The sequence below is a fragment of the Cynocephalus volans genome, chromosome 10 (assembly GCF_027409185.1).
Source record: "Cynocephalus volans isolate mCynVol1 chromosome 10, mCynVol1.pri, whole genome shotgun sequence".
NCBI classification, from domain to species: domain Eukaryota; kingdom Metazoa; phylum Chordata; class Mammalia; order Dermoptera; family Cynocephalidae; genus Cynocephalus; species Cynocephalus volans.
Window position 1 is genome coordinate 127,312,772 of NC_084469.1, and position 18,483 is coordinate 127,331,254.

At 39.9% G+C, this 18,483-nt stretch overlaps 1 protein-coding gene across 1 annotated transcript in view; it reads right to left on the reverse strand.

Annotated features, from left to right (window-relative positions):
* Positions 1 to 18,483, reverse strand: part of HYDIN (HYDIN axonemal central pair apparatus protein) — a 364,550-nt gene that overhangs the window by 333,718 nt on the left and 12,349 nt on the right. The window contains exons 4-5 of the mRNA XM_063112309.1: positions 15,194 to 15,328; positions 248 to 447 (exon numbers count right to left, since the gene is read on the reverse strand). Of these exons, the coding sequence (XP_062968379.1) occupies positions 248 to 447; positions 15,194 to 15,328 (335 nt within the window). The remainder of the gene's footprint in view (positions 1 to 247; positions 448 to 15,193; positions 15,329 to 18,483) is intronic.

The window sequence follows — 18,483 nt, forward strand, 5'->3', positions numbered from 1 at the left end:
TTATCCAGTGTCAAAAAACTAAACAGGTTAGAGGATTTAGGAAAAAATGGATAGAAGTTATTAAACCTTGAATTTTAGTTTCATTTTAGGATGAGAAGGATGTCTCCCCCACATCCGTGAAGTCTCCCAGATTTGCAACTGGAGATTGTAACAAGCAGTTTCTCCCCAAATACTATTCTAGCAAATTACTTGTGCTGACTAGATTTAGCTATAATCAATCAGAAACAAGAGCCAAAGGAATGCATACCTACGGGTTTTGATCTGAAACACAGCATCTTTGTTGCCAATATTCCGTACCAGCAGAATCTTCTGAGTGCTGTATTTGACAGGGCAAGTAGAAAAATTCAGCTTGTCAGGAAAATCTATGATGGCTCGTGCCCCTCTAGCTTTGATGGGTACAACAAACTTTTCTCTCTCAGTAACACAGGTCAACATATGGGCATAATCCTATAAGGAAAGAGTACAATCATTATTTGTGGGAAAACCAACATGATCAAGATAATTGTGCAAGAAAAATGGTCATATGCCAGGCAGTTTGCAAACCAACTTAGTGTATGTCTATGAAAACTTCTCTGAAGACAATTACAGATGAGATTCTCTTTTTCCGAGAGAGGACAGTTCAAGTGTTAAAACCTGCAAGCCAGCAGAGAAGCTTATGCTTCATGTGTTTGCCAGATATAGGGAGGTGGGATGGGAGACAGTGATGGTTAGGGCACATTTTTCTTTAGATCAAAGGAGATTCATACCAGTTCCCTCATGTCCTCCTTCTGAACCCTCTTTATCCATCAAGCCCATGTGTTAGGATGACGATTCTAATTAATGGTCTCTTTATGCCCATAGTCTTTGCAATGTGACTTTGCAGCTCCTCCATCAAAAGAGGACCACATTTCTCCACCCTTTGCTTTCGGTAATAGAATGTGGCAGAAGTTATGCTATGCCAGTTTTGAGCTGAGGCCTCAAGAAGCTTTGGGCATTTCCAGTCTTACTCTCGGAACCCTGCCCTGCCATGTGAACAATTGTTGTCTAGACTACTACAGGATGTGAGTCCAGATGTCCCACAGCCACAGCTGTGCTAGACCAGCCTACACCAGCTGATCCCCAGATATGTGAGAGAGCCCAGCCAAAATGAGTAGGGCTGCCTACCCACTGCATGAATGGGCCCAGGCAAGACCACGAGAACTGCCCAGCTGAACCACAGTCTCATGAGCAATAATAAATGTTTATTATTTAAACCACTGAATTTGAGGGTGGTCTGTTATCATACAGTAATAGCTAACTGGTACATAGCCCAGTTTAAACCCCACCTTCTATGCAAAGCCATTATCGATCATTCCAAATAAAAATGCTAAGGCCCTAGGCATCTATCTTTCCCAGTCTTGAGTCTAAATGGAACAGAAATGTTTAATAAAGTCACTTTTTATATGATTTAAGATAAATATAGAACTCTCACCAGTAATATAGCAAAGAAAAATTTAAAAGTGAACCCTCACCAACAAGCAAAAGTAAATGCAAGAGAAAAGCATTAACAGTTCACTCAAGAAAAGGCCAAAAGTTCAGAAGTCACCATGAAAAGAATTTGTTATAAACCAGGTTTATTTTTCTTCATTTTAAGTTTTTCCATCATTTTAGTGTGCATTTTAGTTGTAAGGCAATCTTGATAAATGTAAAGTTACTTTGAATTTTTAAGTTTCCTTTCTGTAATCATGTAGTAAATTGTATTAAGTGGTGGAGGTTTTTTTGAAAAAACTCTCTTTGGGCTCTGGACAGAGTAGGAATGGGTATGTCTGACATATAGATTGATACACAGACCTGGCCATGCACTCAGCTTCCTGAAACTACAGAACAAGTACAAGGCAGTGTCATCCCCAATTAGTTTTATTCATTCAATCAAGCGTATTAAGTGCCAAGTGCTGGTTCAGTGTGAGGTCTAGGAATACAGTTGATTAGGAAACGTGGCAATGGTCATGGCCCTCTTCCAGCTTGCATAAGGACGGAGGAGACAGTCAAAGATGAATAGAGGATATATAACATACAATGAAATATATATGTAAATAAACACAAAGATAAAGTAGCCAGGAATGCTCAACAACATAGCCTTTACAACTGCAGTTCTCTCTGCCCCCCTGAACACCAAACCCACACCCAGCTGCCCATCCAGCATCCCACTGAATGTGAACTTATCATGTCGCAAACCAAAGCCCCTGATTAATGCCATTGCCCTCAACTGTGCATAAAGATGCCCTGGCAAGGGGCAGGATGGGGGCTGAAACCCAGCTCAGTTGTCTGGCCCCAACAGCATCAGCCTAGAGGGGTGACCTTTTGCTAGTACCCCAAAGGCTCCACAAAGCCAGCTGAGGTCCTATTCCTGACTTTCTCTCCATGCCAGCCCCAATCCCTCACAGCCTCCTGGTCTCAGTACTAGCATCTCCTTACGTCCAGTGGCCTGGATTTAAGACCCTGGAATGAGGCATCCTTTATTGCTCTATTTCCTAATTTCTTGGTAAATCCTGTAGGACCTACTTTCAAAATACATCCGGACTGCAGTCACTTCTTCCTCCTCCACCCCTGATACCCTGGTTGTAGCCACTCCAATCCTCCCTGGGATAACAGGACTCTCTATTTCAACTCTCACTCCTCCAAAGTCTGTTTTTCACCCAAGGGCCAGAGAGATCCAGTTCAAATATAAGTCAGCTCAGGTTGCTCCTCTGGTCAGAATTACCAGGCTGAGAGCAGAGGTGCTCGTGGGGGCTCCACAGCCTGGTCCCCCGTCACTTCTCTGGCACATCTCCTCCTCTTCCCCTGGCTCATCTCAGCTGCTGCAGACGTCCCCTTCAGAGCCTTTGCATGTGAGGTCTCTCTGTCCAGAATACGCTTCCCTCTTTAGGATCTGGCACAACTGTCCACTCTCTCACGTGGCCTTCCATGGCTGCCCTGCTTTTAACTCTCCCTTTCCTGCCCCATCGCTCTCTCGCCTTCCATCCTGCTTTAGTTTTCCCCAATGCTATCTAACAATTTGCATATTCTACCTACTGGGTGAGTTCATTGTATGTCCCCCCAGCACTTCCATGTCAACAGGGATTTTGCCCATCTTCCTGACTTCTGTACACCCAGCATCTACAACAGGGCCTGATAGCAACATTCAACAAATATTTGCTGAATGGAAGATAATAAGTAATATAATGTTGGGTAGTGGCGGATGAAGAAAAGTAAAGTATGGTAAGGGGACAGAAAGTGATTGGAGAGCTCTTTTACAGAGGGTGGTCAGGAAAGGCTTCTATGAGGAGGTGGCACTTTGGAGGAGCCCTGAAGGAGTGAAAAATGAAGCCATATGGATAGACGGCTCTGGGCAAAGCATGAATTGGACCCTGTGGCCAGAGGAAAGCAAGGAGAGTGGTTAGACATGCAGCTGAGAAGTTGTGGGACCAGATCCCAAGGATCTTGTGAGCCATTTTTAGGACCCAAGGATGCCAAAAGCTGATCAGGCTGTAACTGGACTTATGTTTTAGAGAAAGCATAGCTGCTACATGGGCAGGCGACTGCAAGGAGGCCACAATGGGAAAAGCGAGGCCAGTTAGGAAGCCACCGCAGTAGTCCAGGCGGATGATACTGACCTGGACTGGTGTGGCCACGTGCTTAGCCTAGTGTTTGGTAAGTAGTAAGTACTCAATAAATGTTAGCTGGCATTATTAAAATTTTGTATTAAATACAATGATTTATGTAAAGCATATAAGAAAAACTCAATATGTGTTTACTCTTATTGTTAGGATACTAATAATGTTAATACTTAGAATGATAATAATAATAGAACAAGATAATTTCAGAAAGTGACAAGGGCTTTGAAGAAAATAAAACATGGTGAAGAGATAATATGGGAAGGGACTGCTTTAGATTAGAACAACCCAGGAGGCCTCCCTGAGGAGGTGACCTTGGGATAGAGACTTGAATAGCAAAAGGAGCCAGCCTGGTGAGATCTAGAAAGAGAGTGTTCCTGACAAGGGGAATTGCAAACATAAAAGTACTAAGGTTGAAGTGAGTAATAAAAATTAGTGGACAGTATTAATGAAATCTATTGAAGTTGAGTTGTTAGACTCTTAGCTCTGTAGTTGATTCTGGTTTCAAGATGGTAAGACCAGGTTCAAAAATTATGCTATCCAGAGACACAAGGAAGTGCAAAGTTCGCTGAGCAAACTTGATCTTAGAAAACCCCACAGAATTCAAAGCAACAGTCTAGTCTTATTACAACAAAATCCTAAAGAGATAGTGTTTTCACTTTTTCAAAGGAGAGCAAATCCAGCCAGCACAGGTGTTGTTGGGATTATAAACTGGAAAGCACCTGGCACATGTGGAAATTTAAAATTAATCGAAGCTTTGAGACAAAGAACAAAAGATGCTGCTGAATCCGAGCTGAGAGGAGACCATGAAGTGTTTCATCATCTTTTATTCTGTATTCACATATCATGCTCTGGCTTGTTCTATAAAGAATTTAAGACAGCTGAAAATAGGAGGCTAATTGAAATATTGAGAGGGATGTTTTGGAGCCTTTTCAAGTTCCCAGATGAGGAAGGTTTGAAGTTTGATCACAATTATATATTTTTTCACAATCAATTCACATATCCATCAATAAAAGAATGTGAAGAAAGACTTTAAACAATTCCTTTAAAATGTTCTCCAATCTTTGAAGTTATGCATTTAATATGACTTATTAGATTATGTAATATACCGTTAGATATTGCTCCAGTGGCTTAAAATTAATTCAGATGTTATGACTTGGGAGGCTCTGGCAGCCTGCAAGCTAAGCAATTACTTCAGTTCATGTACTCTTTTCACTGTACTTAGATTCAGAGCCATCAGGTCACCACTGAAAGCCAAATCTTTAATAACAATGCTTTCCAGATGAAACTTCCAAACCATCATTAGCTTTCCTTCCAACATGCTCATTCTCCAACCTTTAAAACACCATCAGTAGAATACAAAAATGGCAGATATGACTTTCTCAGAAATGAAAAGAATGAGTCTTGATTTTTCATTAGCACCACGGTAGAAAGCAAACATGACAAAAAATAGAAAAAACAATCTTAACATTCACATAGAACAACAAAAGACCCCAAATAGCCAAAGCAATCCTGAGCAAAAAAAAAAAATAATAAATCCAGAGGCATAACACTACCTGACTTCAAGTTATACTACAAAGCTATGGTAACCAAAACAGTATGGTACTGGCATAAAAACAGACAGACCTGTGGAACAGAATAGAGAACCCAGAAATCAACCCACATACTTACAGCCAATTGATATTTGACAAAGGCAACAAAAACGTACATTGGGGAAAAGACTGCTTCTTTAATAAGTGGTGCTGGGAAAACAGGATATTCATATACAGAAAAACAAAACTAGACCTGCACCTCTCACCATATATCCCAAAATCAACTCAAAATGGATTAAAGACTTAAGTATAAGACTTGAAACTGTAAAACCACTAAGGGAAAATATAGGGGAAACACATCAGGAACTAGGACTAGGCACAGACTTTATGAAGAGCCCCAAAGCACAAGCAACAAAAGAAAAAAATAAATGGGATTAAATCAAACTAAAAAGCTTCTGCACAGCAAAGGAAACAATCAATAGAGTGAAATGACAACCTATAGAGTGGGAGAAAATATTTGCAAACTATACATCCAACAAGGGATTAATATCCACAATATACAAGGAACTCAAGCAATTACACAGTAAAAAAACCCAAAAACAAATAACCCGATTTAAAAAATGGGCAAAGGAGCTGAATAGAAATTTTTCTAAGGAAGACATACAAATGGCCAATAGGTACATGAAAAAATGCTCAACATCACTAATCATAAGGGAAATGCAAATTAAAACCACATTGAGACATCACCTCGCCCCAGTTAGACTGGCTATAATCAGAAAGATGGAGAACAGCAAATGCTGACGAGGATGTGGAGAGAAGAGAACACTCCTACACTGTTGGTGGGACTGTAAATTAGTACAGCCACAATGGAAAACAGCATGGAGGTTTCTCAAACAACTACAGCTAGATCTTCCATATGATCCAGCAATCTCACTTCTGGGCATACACCCAAAGGAATAGAAATCATCATGTCAAAGGGATATCTGCACTCCCATGTTCACCACAGCTCTATTTACAATAGCTAAGATAAGAAACCAACCTAAATGTCCATCAACAGATGACTGGATAAGGAAATTGTGGCATATATACACCATGGGATATTACTCTGCCATAAAAAGAATGAAATTCTGCCATTCACAGCAACATGGATGAACCTGGAGAAAATTATATTGAGAGAAATAAGCCAAGCACAGAGGAAAAAATACCACATGTCCTCACTCATAAGTGGGAGCTAAGAGAGAAAAAAGGAAGGAAAGAAAGACCACAGTAATGTGTTGGACTTGCACAGGGACAGAGCATACTTAGGGATGGGGTCGGGGGGAGGTCGGGATTAACTGGGTGGGGGACACAGGGAGTAGCTGCAATTTGTGGTAATGGGCGTGCTGATAGTATTGATCTGGCCATCACATCTTGAGCACAAGTGGTGATGGTCAGCTTTGTACCCCATGAATATGCATACTCAATTTAAAAAAAAAAAAAAAGAAAGCAAACGTGCCAATAATTCTGTCCTTTAAAGTCTCAGGCAAAGGAGAATGATGTCTTCTAACTGCAATAAATAGCTCTCTGTGGTGATCAAGGGCAAGGCCTGTGTGGTTAAGCCCTCACATCCTCTTCCTGTCTTTTCTCCACTCCTAAACTGGATGGAGGAATACCAGAATAAAACCAGATCTGATTAGGACTCAGTAAATTTAATATTCAGTGTCCCTGGGAAATATTCTAAATTTCCTAACTGGTTAAAAGTATTTATTATATAATATCTTCCCAATCTGAAATTCACCCCTCAAAAGGGAACAATCAGTTCCAAAGTTCCAATCAGTTTAAAAATGAGATTGATCAGGTAACTTGAGCCTTGTCCTCTAAGACTACGACTCTTCATGTGATTTGGCTGGGGTCTTAGCTTCCTAGCAGCACCTACATTTCTTCATCTATTAAGAGAAGATGACCTCTGACTTAGCATGAAACGAGGCCTGAGACTTCCAAATTTATTTTGACCATTATTGTGCTTAGTGTACAGTCATAATGTGGTTACTTCATGATTCATGTATAAATCATCCACTTAAAAAGATCCACTTTAAAGAGGAAAATCAATTTCCTCTTTAGCTTTTTTGCTTTCTAAGGTTCCCTTAAATCTACCAACTCACCTGCATCTGTACCCACAGACTCTGCCTTCACTCCTGCTCCTATCTAAGACCAACCCCTCTCCTATGTACTAGATCTCAACTCTTCTTGCTTACTCCAGGATTTTCCTGAATCACCAATTTTCCCTTCTTACTGAACATTCACACATCAGCTTATAATCATACCTGAATAGCTTCATCTTAAATATAAAAAATCTACCCTTGACCCCAACATCTACCTGCGGGTACCTTCCCATTTTTCCAATTACCTTTTAGAGCAAAACTCTAAGGTGTTATTTATGCTCAATTCTGCCAACTCCACACTTTCTATTCTCTTTAACCCACCCAGTCAGGCTTCTGTACCCAACGTTGCACAGAAACTCTCTTGCTAAGGTCACTAATGGCTTTGCCAAACCCAAGGTTAATTCCACATCTTATTTTATTCCCGATCCCCCACCTTACTTGCACCCAGCCTCACAAACCCACTTTTCCTCCACTATTCCCTATCTCAGTAAATGGTGTCACCATTTGGCCAGTTGGTGGCCAAAACCCTGTGAGTCAGACCAGAATCTTCTTTGTCACACCCTTTGTCCAGTCCATCAGCAAATCCTGACAGTTCTACAATAAAATATACATATCCTTACTCCTCCTGATTCCCATTACCTTCTCTTCACCACCCTAGTGTAAACCACTCTTATCTTTTGCCTGAACTATTGCAGTTGCCTCTTGCTCCTGTATTTATCAGGGTTCAGTTCAGCTACATACAACAGGAGCAAAACGAAAGCAGCTTATGCTAGATAGAAGTCTATTTCTCTCACAGAAAGAAGTCTAGAGGTAGGAGGGCCAGGTTGGTAGGGTGGCTCAACAGTGTCACCAGAGACCCAAATTCCTAAATTTCTGCTCTACCATTCTAGCACAGCTTCCATCCTCGATGTTACCTCATGGGGCAGAGTGACTCCTGATATGCCACTCTCTCTTAAAGCCAAGCTGCAGGCCAGAAGGAGGAAGCCGGTAGGGCAAACCAGAGCAACTCCTGCTGTGTCAGCCCTCTCCAAGCAGATGCCTTGGAAGGCCTTCTGCTTACGTCTTACCGGCCAACACAAGACACGTGCAACTGCAAAGGAGCCTGGAAAATGTAATCTCTTATGTCAGGCAGCAATGAATCCAATCAAAATGTACACTGTTGGTGTGAATGTAAATTAGTACAGCCATTATGGAAAACAGTATGGAGGTCCCTTAAAAAATTAAAAATCGAATTACCATATGATCCAGCAATTCTACTCCTGGGTATATATATAAAGGAAATGAAAGCAGTACATTAAAGAGAAGTCTGCACTCCTTTGTTCGTTGCAGCATTATTCACAATAGCCGAGATATGTAATCAACCCAGTGTCCATCAGTGGATGGATGGATAAAGAAAATGTGGTATATATACACGATGGGATACTATGCAATCTTAAAGAAGGAAATTCTGTTATTTGTGACAACATAGATAAACCTGGAGGACAATATGCTAAGTGAAATATACCAGGCACAGAAAGAAAAATACAGTAGTCCCCCTTTATCTACAGTTTTGGTTTCCACAGTTTTAGTTACATGTGGTCAACTGTAGTCCAAAAATATTAAATGGAAAATTCCAGAAATAAACAATTCATAAGTTTTAAATTGCACACTATTCTAAGTAGTGTGATGAAATCTCACACTGCCTGCCACAGTCCCATCCCTGATGTGAGTCATCCCTTTGTCCAGTGTGTCCACACTGTACACTCTATCCTTCCAGTAGTCACTCAGTGGCCTTCTTGGTTATCAGATTGGCTGTCACAGTATTGCAGTTCTTATGTTCAAGTAACCCTTATTTTACTCAAGAGTGTCCCCAAAGTGCAAGAGAAGTGATGCTGGCACATAAGTGTTCTGTTTTATTTTTAGCTATTGTTGTTAATCTCTTACTGTGCCTAATTTATAAACTAAACATTATCATAGATACGTATGTCTAGGAAAAAACATAGTATTTACAGAGTTCGGTACTACTTCAGGTTTCCGGCATCCACTGTAGGTCTTGGAATGAATCTCCTGCAGATAAGGGGGGGACTACTGTAACGTACGATTTCATTTATATGTGGAATCTGAAAAGCTGAACACGTAGAAGCAGAGTAGAATGATGATTACCAGAGGCTAGGATTGGGGGGATTAGGGAGATGCTGATTAAAGGCTACAAAATTTCAGACAGACAGGAGAAACAAGTTCAGGAGATCTATTGTACAATGGGGTGACTACAGTTAATAACGATGTATTGCATATCTGAAAATCGCTGAAAGCAGATTTTTTAAAAAGTATGTGTGGTAATGGATATGTTAATTAGCTTGATTTAGCCCTTTCACAATTTATACATATATCAAAACATCATATTGTATACCATAAACATATAGAATTTTTATTGGTCAATTAAAGTAAATAATTAATTTTAAAAATTGTATTCTCTTGCCAATGTGGAAACGGAAAGTGGATATCAAGGACAGGCAACTAGCTTTTATGCCTCTCACATCCTTCAACCTATTATTCTCTGCTAGCAACCAGAGAGATCCTAAAATGTAAGTTAGATTATATCATTCCTAATCAAAACCCACCAGGGTAGATAAAGGGAAAGGACCAAGCAGTTATCCTACCTTCCCTGTATGAACTACACCTCAAGGTAGATAAAAAGTTGATGAGAGAAAGTTTTGTTTTTAGAATAATTCCAACCAGTAATTGCAATATAAATGATAGAATCAGAAACTTAACCCTCAACGATCTAGGTAATGACCCTCATTGGGATCATTACAAAAACAAAACAAAACAAAACCTAACAACAGACTTTCTGTGCCTCTTGATGTGGTGCAAAAGGAAGGACTACGTCACCTAGGAAGGCTTGCCAAAAATGAATCTAATCAAGGCTCTAGATCCAACTACTAGTTGACAGGGAGCAGGGGACAGAGAACCATTCTAAACAACCTGGTGGGGATGCAATCAGCAAACCCCGTTTGAATCCTGATGGAAGCAGAACAACTTTAAAAAATTAGGATTCAGTTGGGCAAATTTGGATACTGACGAGATATTTGATGATATTAAGGAGCTATGGTCATTTTTTAGGTGTGATAATGGTATTGTGATTATGTCAACTTTTAAAAAGGTCCTTATCTTTTAGAAACAAATAATGAAGTATTTACAGATGAAGTAATATAATGTATGGGACTTGCTTCAGAATCCACTGGGATAGGGGGCAGGATAGACAAAGCCAGACTGGTCACGCATTGGTAACTTGAAAAGCTGGGTGATGATGACGGTTCACTATATTGTTCTCTCTACTTTTATGTATGTGTGAAAGCTTCCATAATAAAAATATTCTAAATACTTTATGGGGGTTTCCTACCCCACTTTGCATGGCTTCTAAGACCCTTCATAATCTCACCTTCTGCAACTTCCATTTTTCCAGCAGCTTCCTCTGCTCCAGCCCCACTGGTCTTCTTGCACTTCTCCAAGGCTGCTGCCAACCATGTTCCTGCCACAAGTCCTTTGCACTTGCTGTTCCCTCCCAGATAGTTCTTCCCTCAGATATTTGCATGGCTTAAATTAGTTCTCTGCCCAAATGTCACCTTAACAGAGAAGACTTCCGTGATCCTCTTTTTGAAAGAAGGCAGAGCCTCCATCACTCCCTAACCTCTATCATGTCACGATTTGACATTAAATTGTATATGTTTGTTTGTTTATTCATTGTGGAACAAAAGTCCCATGGAGGCCAGAGATTGTTCTATTCTCCATCAGATCTGGCTCACAGAACTGAGCCTGGCACAGAATGAGTGAAAGAATAGTATTCATTTTTAATATCTTTATTTGGGTACTAAACTATCAAGAGTTCTTCATAAAGAGAATTCCTAAGATCCTCATTGGCCTTATTACCAAATGAGATTTATTAAGCCCAGAAAGCTAAAAAGTAGTGACATGATTCACAGAAAATATGAAATAAAATGGAGAGAAATACTCTTAGAGAAGACTTCTTAGATATCTTTCTCCTGGTTGAAATGACAAGAAAGTTAATGTCTACTACATTCATGACACAAGAAGATATTTGAGCCCTTTTTATACACTTCTGCTTTTATCATCTGTAGGCCATCTTTAAGATGAAGAAACTTCTTTATATTTTCTTGAGATAAACTTGGATTGACTTATCTCACTCACAAATATTTACTCTGTACTCCATATGTGTCAGGCACTGTGCTAGGCGCTGGAGTTACAAGGGTGGATCCAGACAGAACTGGGGAGAGCTAATCCCAGGAAGGGGGTAAACAAAATCCCTATCGTTATTTTTGCCAACAGAAATTATTGATTGTGGAAAATTTTATGATACCTACCCTTTAATTCAAAATGCTAGCAACATTGTTTACTATTATACACCTAGATTACATGAAATATGTTAACATTTTTATTCTCAGGTTATGGTTTTAAAATTTCATAGTAACAAATCAGGAAAACCATTCTGACAATAAATTAGATATTTTCTTAAAACATAACTGAGCAATAAAATTGCACCACTGCATATTTTCTTCACAGCACTGCTGCTGTTTGCATATGGCAACATGATTGTAAACAGATGCTTTCTTAAGCCCAAGGAAGTACTCTGTTTTCCTTTCTCACAAAAGCCTAATATTTTTCCTACTCATTTTAATAGTAATGATACAAATTTAAGAGGTCAAGACAAATGCCAGGCTCCAGAATTTTATAGTGTTATTTTATGATAATATTGTCTATTATATTTCTACAGTGCACAATGTATACACTATGATTATTAGATTAATAGCACATTCAATCATTTTTTAAAAAGTCTGGGTGAGGAGAGATAAGGAAAGCCAAAGTGAATTTGCTGCACCTGTTATCTGTGTATTTGCCATTCTTAACTAGCTCCATCCCCAAGAAGCCAGATTAATAGATGACAGGGGAAAAATGGAAATTGCATTATCATCTTCGACATGCTAATATGCAGGGTGCTGAAAATCCAATTGAAAGGGGTCTGGCTTATTAACTGTGGCATGCTGCAATTTACATATCTCACCCTCCAGATGTGAAGAGGGTAAATGAGAATGGAGTGTGCTCAGATCAGCAGGGGATAAGAAAGAAAAAATACGTATGTATTTTGGCTATCATTTGGCCAACTGAAGAAACAGTGACACTTAGTGAAATGATTGACTCTTCTTTTTCCTAAAATATATCTGGCTCTCATTACTCCTCTGCTGCTTTCTGGAGCAGGGCAGGAGACAGCACGCCTAATCCTAGCCAGTCATTCTGTGCATGGCCCTGTCGGCTTTCCAACAGTGAGGACAAATGTAGATACTGAAAAGGCATCATCAGTCTCAGACAGCAAAAGGAGAAAACATTTCCGTGTTTAGAAAAATGAATTCTGTAAATTATATTACAGCTTAGAGTCCACAAACTTTTAATGTATTCATAATTGTGCAGTTAAATTTCTCATAGATAACCATTATTCTCACTGCCACCTCATACATGCACATGGCCTTTGATAACTTCCAAATATTTAGAAGAAGCAACAGTATAAAAACATTTAACTTAGTTAATATTTCTTACTTAGGGGTTTCCCAATAGACATGCAATGTTGGATAAATAGAATGGTAAGAGGGAATAAAAGATCTAGGAGCAAAATAAGCAGCTACAAAATATAGCCAAGTAATAATCCTCAATCAGAATGTTATTATTTTGTATTTATAAACTGAATACTCATATACCTAAAATATATGTCAACTATTTATTTGCTGTATAGATAAGCAGTAATAAGCTTCTCTCTCTTTTCTTTCAGCCTTTGATTATGGAAAATTTAAAACATAAAAAACAGAGAAAAAGAAAGAAAACAGAATAGTATAACAAACCCCAATGTACCCATCACCCAGATTCAACAATTATTAATATTCTGTTATTCTGGTTTCATCTATACTTCCACCCACTTCCCCTCTATTGTTACACAGGTTTTTTTTAGGTTAAAGAGAATACTAATAATAAAATTTATAATATATATATAGTAAAGCACAAACATTAAATGTACAATTTTGACACATGAAGTTATTCATGTAATCCACATATAACTCTCATGATACAGAACATTCTATTTTCTCAGAAAGTCCCATGTGTCCTTTCCCAGTCAGACTACCTGCAAGTAGAACAATAGTTATCCAACTGAAGACATATTTACCCAACAGAGGAGAAAATTAAGGAAATTCCTCAAATCCAACGTGCTTTGTATTTCAAGCCACACAAAGGCTTGTAATTGGCTTCCTACAGAAATGACAGTGTAGGAATCTAACGTCAAAACTAAATCCACGCACTGTTCTCTTTATGGATAGCTCTCAGATACAGAGCATCCAGAAAAAAACAAGTACTTCCACAGTATATAACAAAAAGCTCTACATCTGAAGTTATCTATCTTTTTATTTATTTCAATAGTACCCCAAACAAAATTGTAGGTTGATAAATACAACCCAAGATAGAAACAGTAATACCACAAAGTGACAAAACAGCAGTATTATTATAATGGAATTTTAACTACTCACTACAGTGAGTATATGCTTAACAGATCACATTAAATTTTCTATCCTGCTCTCCAGAAAAGTAGTAACAACAGCAACAGTAGCAGGACTACTGGTAATGACATTAACAGCAGCTACTAAGTATTAGTGGTAGAGAAGCAGGGACTCAAAGCTGGTTCTGTTTGACTCCACTACACTCTGTTGATTCCAACCATAAGGGCATAACACAGATAAGCACGCATCCTGTTAACATTATAGAACCTGCCACTTTGTTATGCCTATTTAAGTCTTGTTTTCCATCCTCGCTCCCTCAGTCATGCTAGTAAAACCCCTCTCTTCCTTACTAGTCCTCACTTAGGACCATAGAGAAGAAAACTTGACCGACAATCTTACCCTCTTGGAGAAGAGCTGGTGGAAGCCTCCACCCTCAGCCCCGCTTATCTGTTCCTTCCCTCCCAGGAGGAACTAGAATTTCTGTGACTGAGGACAGTCTGAGAATGGGCTAGATTCCCAGTTGTGGGTGGTGCTGAGGGAAAAGGGTGTCCTCTTTTGGAATGCAAGCTCTTGAATGCAAGTAGACAGGGGTAAGCAGACTAGGCAGGTCTCTGCTCTCAGCTCTAACTTCTCTGCTCGTGCTTGGGGTGGGCTGTAGGCAAGGTCAGCCCTTTACTGAGAACCAGTTATCTACTAGTCACTGAGGAGCAAGAGATCCCATTTGGGTCTCAGGTCCTAGCCACATTCTCTGCCATTAATGAGGCTGATACTGTGATCAATATTGGGGTCTTGGGTCTTACTCCCAAACTAGTTAGAATCTGGGGAGAAAAGATGTAACCAATTAGGGTCCCAAACTTCCAAGAAGCCATAACCTTCCTTTATCCTTTGTCTTAGCTCATAGCATCTGGACTACACCTTTTCCTTTTTGGTGTCCCTCTAGCTGTATACTCAAATACAAACATGCTGGGGTAGGGGCGGTAGAGGGGGAGCGTCCAGCAGGATTATTCTTCCTTATACCCTGGTTACTGATAGCTCATACAAGCCCTCAGCACTGTTTGGCAATTCTTTCCTTATTCCCAGTGGTGCACCATCCCCTCTTCTCACCCACCTTTATCACTTCTCTTGTCACTACCGCCATCACTGCCAAGGCCATCTCATACCACCAACACCAACACCACCATCAATGACAATCCCACCACCATCTACACTGCCAACACCACTACCACACCATCACCAACACCCACCAATACCAACACCACTAATACCAACACCACCACTAACAACACCCCCAATATCTCCATGAAAGTTCAGAATTGAATTGCAAACTACTAGTGACAAGTATTCAACTAATTTCTTGCCAGTGCTGCTGTTACCTTGTTCTCCTCTGGAGTGAAGAGGATTCGGAATATGGATGGCACTCCTGGAGCTACTTTGTGGCCAATATCTTTGGGGCTGATGACTCTAAAGTAAGGTGAACTTTCCTCAACCACTTTCACCATCCTTGGAATCTGTAGGGAAAACACATGGTGATGGACATTGTGCATGCGAAAAAGCAGAAGGAAAAAAAAGCACAGGCTTTGGAGTCAGACTGAAATCTCTGCCGATTACTTATATGACGTGTGACATTGGTCAGGTCTGAACTTCAGTTTCCTCAACTGTAAAGGCACCTATAATAGTACCTATCCTTATCTCATACAAAGTAAATACTCAATACATTCTAGCTTTAATTTTTAACATTATTATTCATTTTTATTATTATTGAAAGTCTTTGTTCTTTTTTATTTTATTACTTAAATGTGACTATCTTCAAAGACTAACTGCTTAAACAGCTAAAATCCCACCCACATAGCAGAGTCAAGCTGGATTTCCCAACACTTGAGAGCTGCTCTGGGAGAAGAAATCATGCTCACCGCACTCCTTCAGCTGTCCCTCCCCTGAATGTGACATGCTACCTCATCCTCCCAGTAACCTCTGAGCTGTATTATGACTCCCAGTCCACAGATGAAGAAATGGGCACCTGCCCGAAGTGGTACGGCTCCACCATGCAGGGGTGCTGGGAATCAGGTCCCAGCCTGACTCCACCCTGCCTCTCTATGGATTGTCCTAAGTAAACTCCACTATGAAGCAAGAACAAAGAGGGCAGTATGATATCCCCCAGGCCCCTCTTAGAGCAGCTTCAAACAGTTCCATTCTGTAAATCTTATTCCTTTGCTCTGTTTGCCTGACCCAGAGCTACGCATCTGTCTCAGCAGGGGCATTAAAAGAAATGCAGGTATAAGGAGAGTGGGGGTGGTTGGGATGGAGGATCTGTGGACACAAGGAAAAGGGGAGGATTTTTTTTAAGAGACTCAAAAGGCCAGAAGAAAGTTAACTATAGTTAGTCACCTGGAAGTCTCAAGTGGAAAATGAGGAAAAAAGAACTCCCACAACCTCTAAAAGCTGTAACCTAGATGGGGAAGGCAAGAAGAGATGTAGAAAGTGTTCAGACAGATCTTAAGATTAGAAAATCTGTGTGAAGATCTGAGAGGAACAGAATGGGCCTTGCTGGTGATGGGAATGTGCGGTGGATTTGTGATGTGCTGAATGGTACTATGTAAGTTTGCTGGGGATACTTTTTGTTAAGTGTATAATTGCTGATTAACAACTAGAAAAGAAAACAGCAGCAGCACTAATAATAATATAACAATAATATTGGTTTAGCACTTGCTATGTGACAGACACTGAGCTGAACACTTGACATTCATTATCTCATTTCATATTCAAGGCAAACTATTGCAATAGGTACTATTATTATCCCCATGGCTGGGGAAGTGGAGTGACTTGCCCAAGGTCTCCAGCTGGGAGACAGCATAGATGAGTCTGAATCAGGAGTCTGGGTTGTTAAAATTGTATCTCAAGTAGAATTGTTTTGTGGCTTATCAAGTATTCATGGCTTACTTGCACCCTGTGTATGTGAGACAAAGGAATAATGACCAAACAGGGTCTGTCTTTTGTACTGCATGCCTGTGAGGAAGCAAAGACAAGGTGAATGGCACAGAAAGCATTTCTTGGTTCCCTAAATCTCTCCCAGCGGGTCCTTATGGACAATGAACTAAGGAAGTAGAGAAGCAGGCTTACATCAGCCACCCTGTACAAGGGTCCTGCAGTAACTCCCCTGAGAACAAGCTTGCTTAGCCTAGAGAAAGCTGTCAGCTTGTTGGTGGCTGGGCAATCCCTGGATGGGAGCCCTCTTTCCATGGGGCCAACACTCTGGCTGCATCTTACTGAGAGGTGTTGGATTATCCATGAGAACTGAGTGCCCATTGGCAAACAAAACTTACATATGCCCCTTACCCTTGATTTGCTCATATACACCCACTAATAATATTTCATGTTCAAGGTCATGGAGGATTGGCCAAAGGACCCTTTGGACTAGCTCTTCTCTCCATTTAGTAGCCTAAAAATACCTCAACAAGAGTCAAAAAGTAATGGAGAAGGGAAAAAGAGAATTGTAAGTGAGAAACTGAATTGGTTGGCAGACCTACATGAAAAGATAGAGTCCTAACGTCTATGTAATGCACCTCTTCTTGAAGTCTAGAAACAAACCCCTGAATACCTTGGATTCTTTTTCTTCTCTTTGCCTACCCTTTTAGCTTCTGTCCCATGAGCTTCTCTTACTAACACCACTGAAGCAAAAAATTAAATATACCATTTTCTCCAGAGTCTGACTTTGCTGTCACTAAGTCACCCCATTGATCTCTGAAAAGCATCACTGATTCCTTTAATGAGCTACTTACTGTACCAAATATAACCGCAGGTCTTCCCATTTACTTTGGATTCTTGAATAGTCTTTACTTATTTTCTCTTTCTCTTATACCTAGAATTTTTTCCTCCATATCCTTAGACTCCTGTAAACATTCCTATTTGTCTTTACACCTGAAGTTTAGCACCTTTCTCCCCACCTGATGACTTTCCCACTTAACTGTGTTTCACACTGACCTTCCGCATTATTCTTTGTTCGTTATTATTAGGTGTCAAGGATATCCTCAGATATTAAATACCTTTTTCTTGAAACAAATCTTAATTTATCTCTGAAGAAAAGGGCATAAGACTGGAGAAGAAACACTCAGGTTCAATCACAAAGAGACAAGGTACAGACAGTGAGAGAAGCCTTCCAAAATGATCTGTAGACAAAACCTGAAGGCCATCTGATATACAAGGGAGGAAACAGAAAAGGGGGAAAGGGATAGACATTTTTTAGAAGAGAAAAGAAGCTTTTAAAAAGTACAGTCTGTAGAATATAAACACATTTCAGAATATAAATATAAACGTTCAACAATTGCAGTTCATATGACTAGAGTTCATACCTTGAACTGGAGAAATGGTGTCTCTAACGTAGAGTACATAAACATTAATAGTAATTGCCCTGTCTTAGATGAAAACCTAACCCATGCCATTCATCTGATCAATCCTTTATCCAACAAAAAGTTAGTGCACATGTTAAAAGTTCACTATTTATTGAGCACTGCACTGGGACTGAACATATAGCAACAAACAGACTAGCATTGTCTTCATGAAGCTTACAATCAAAGGGCATGTTTTCATACCATTTTCCTAAGTCTATCAAATTAAAGAACTTATCTAAGATCCTGCAGGATCCCATTTTTCTTGACCCCTTCTCATA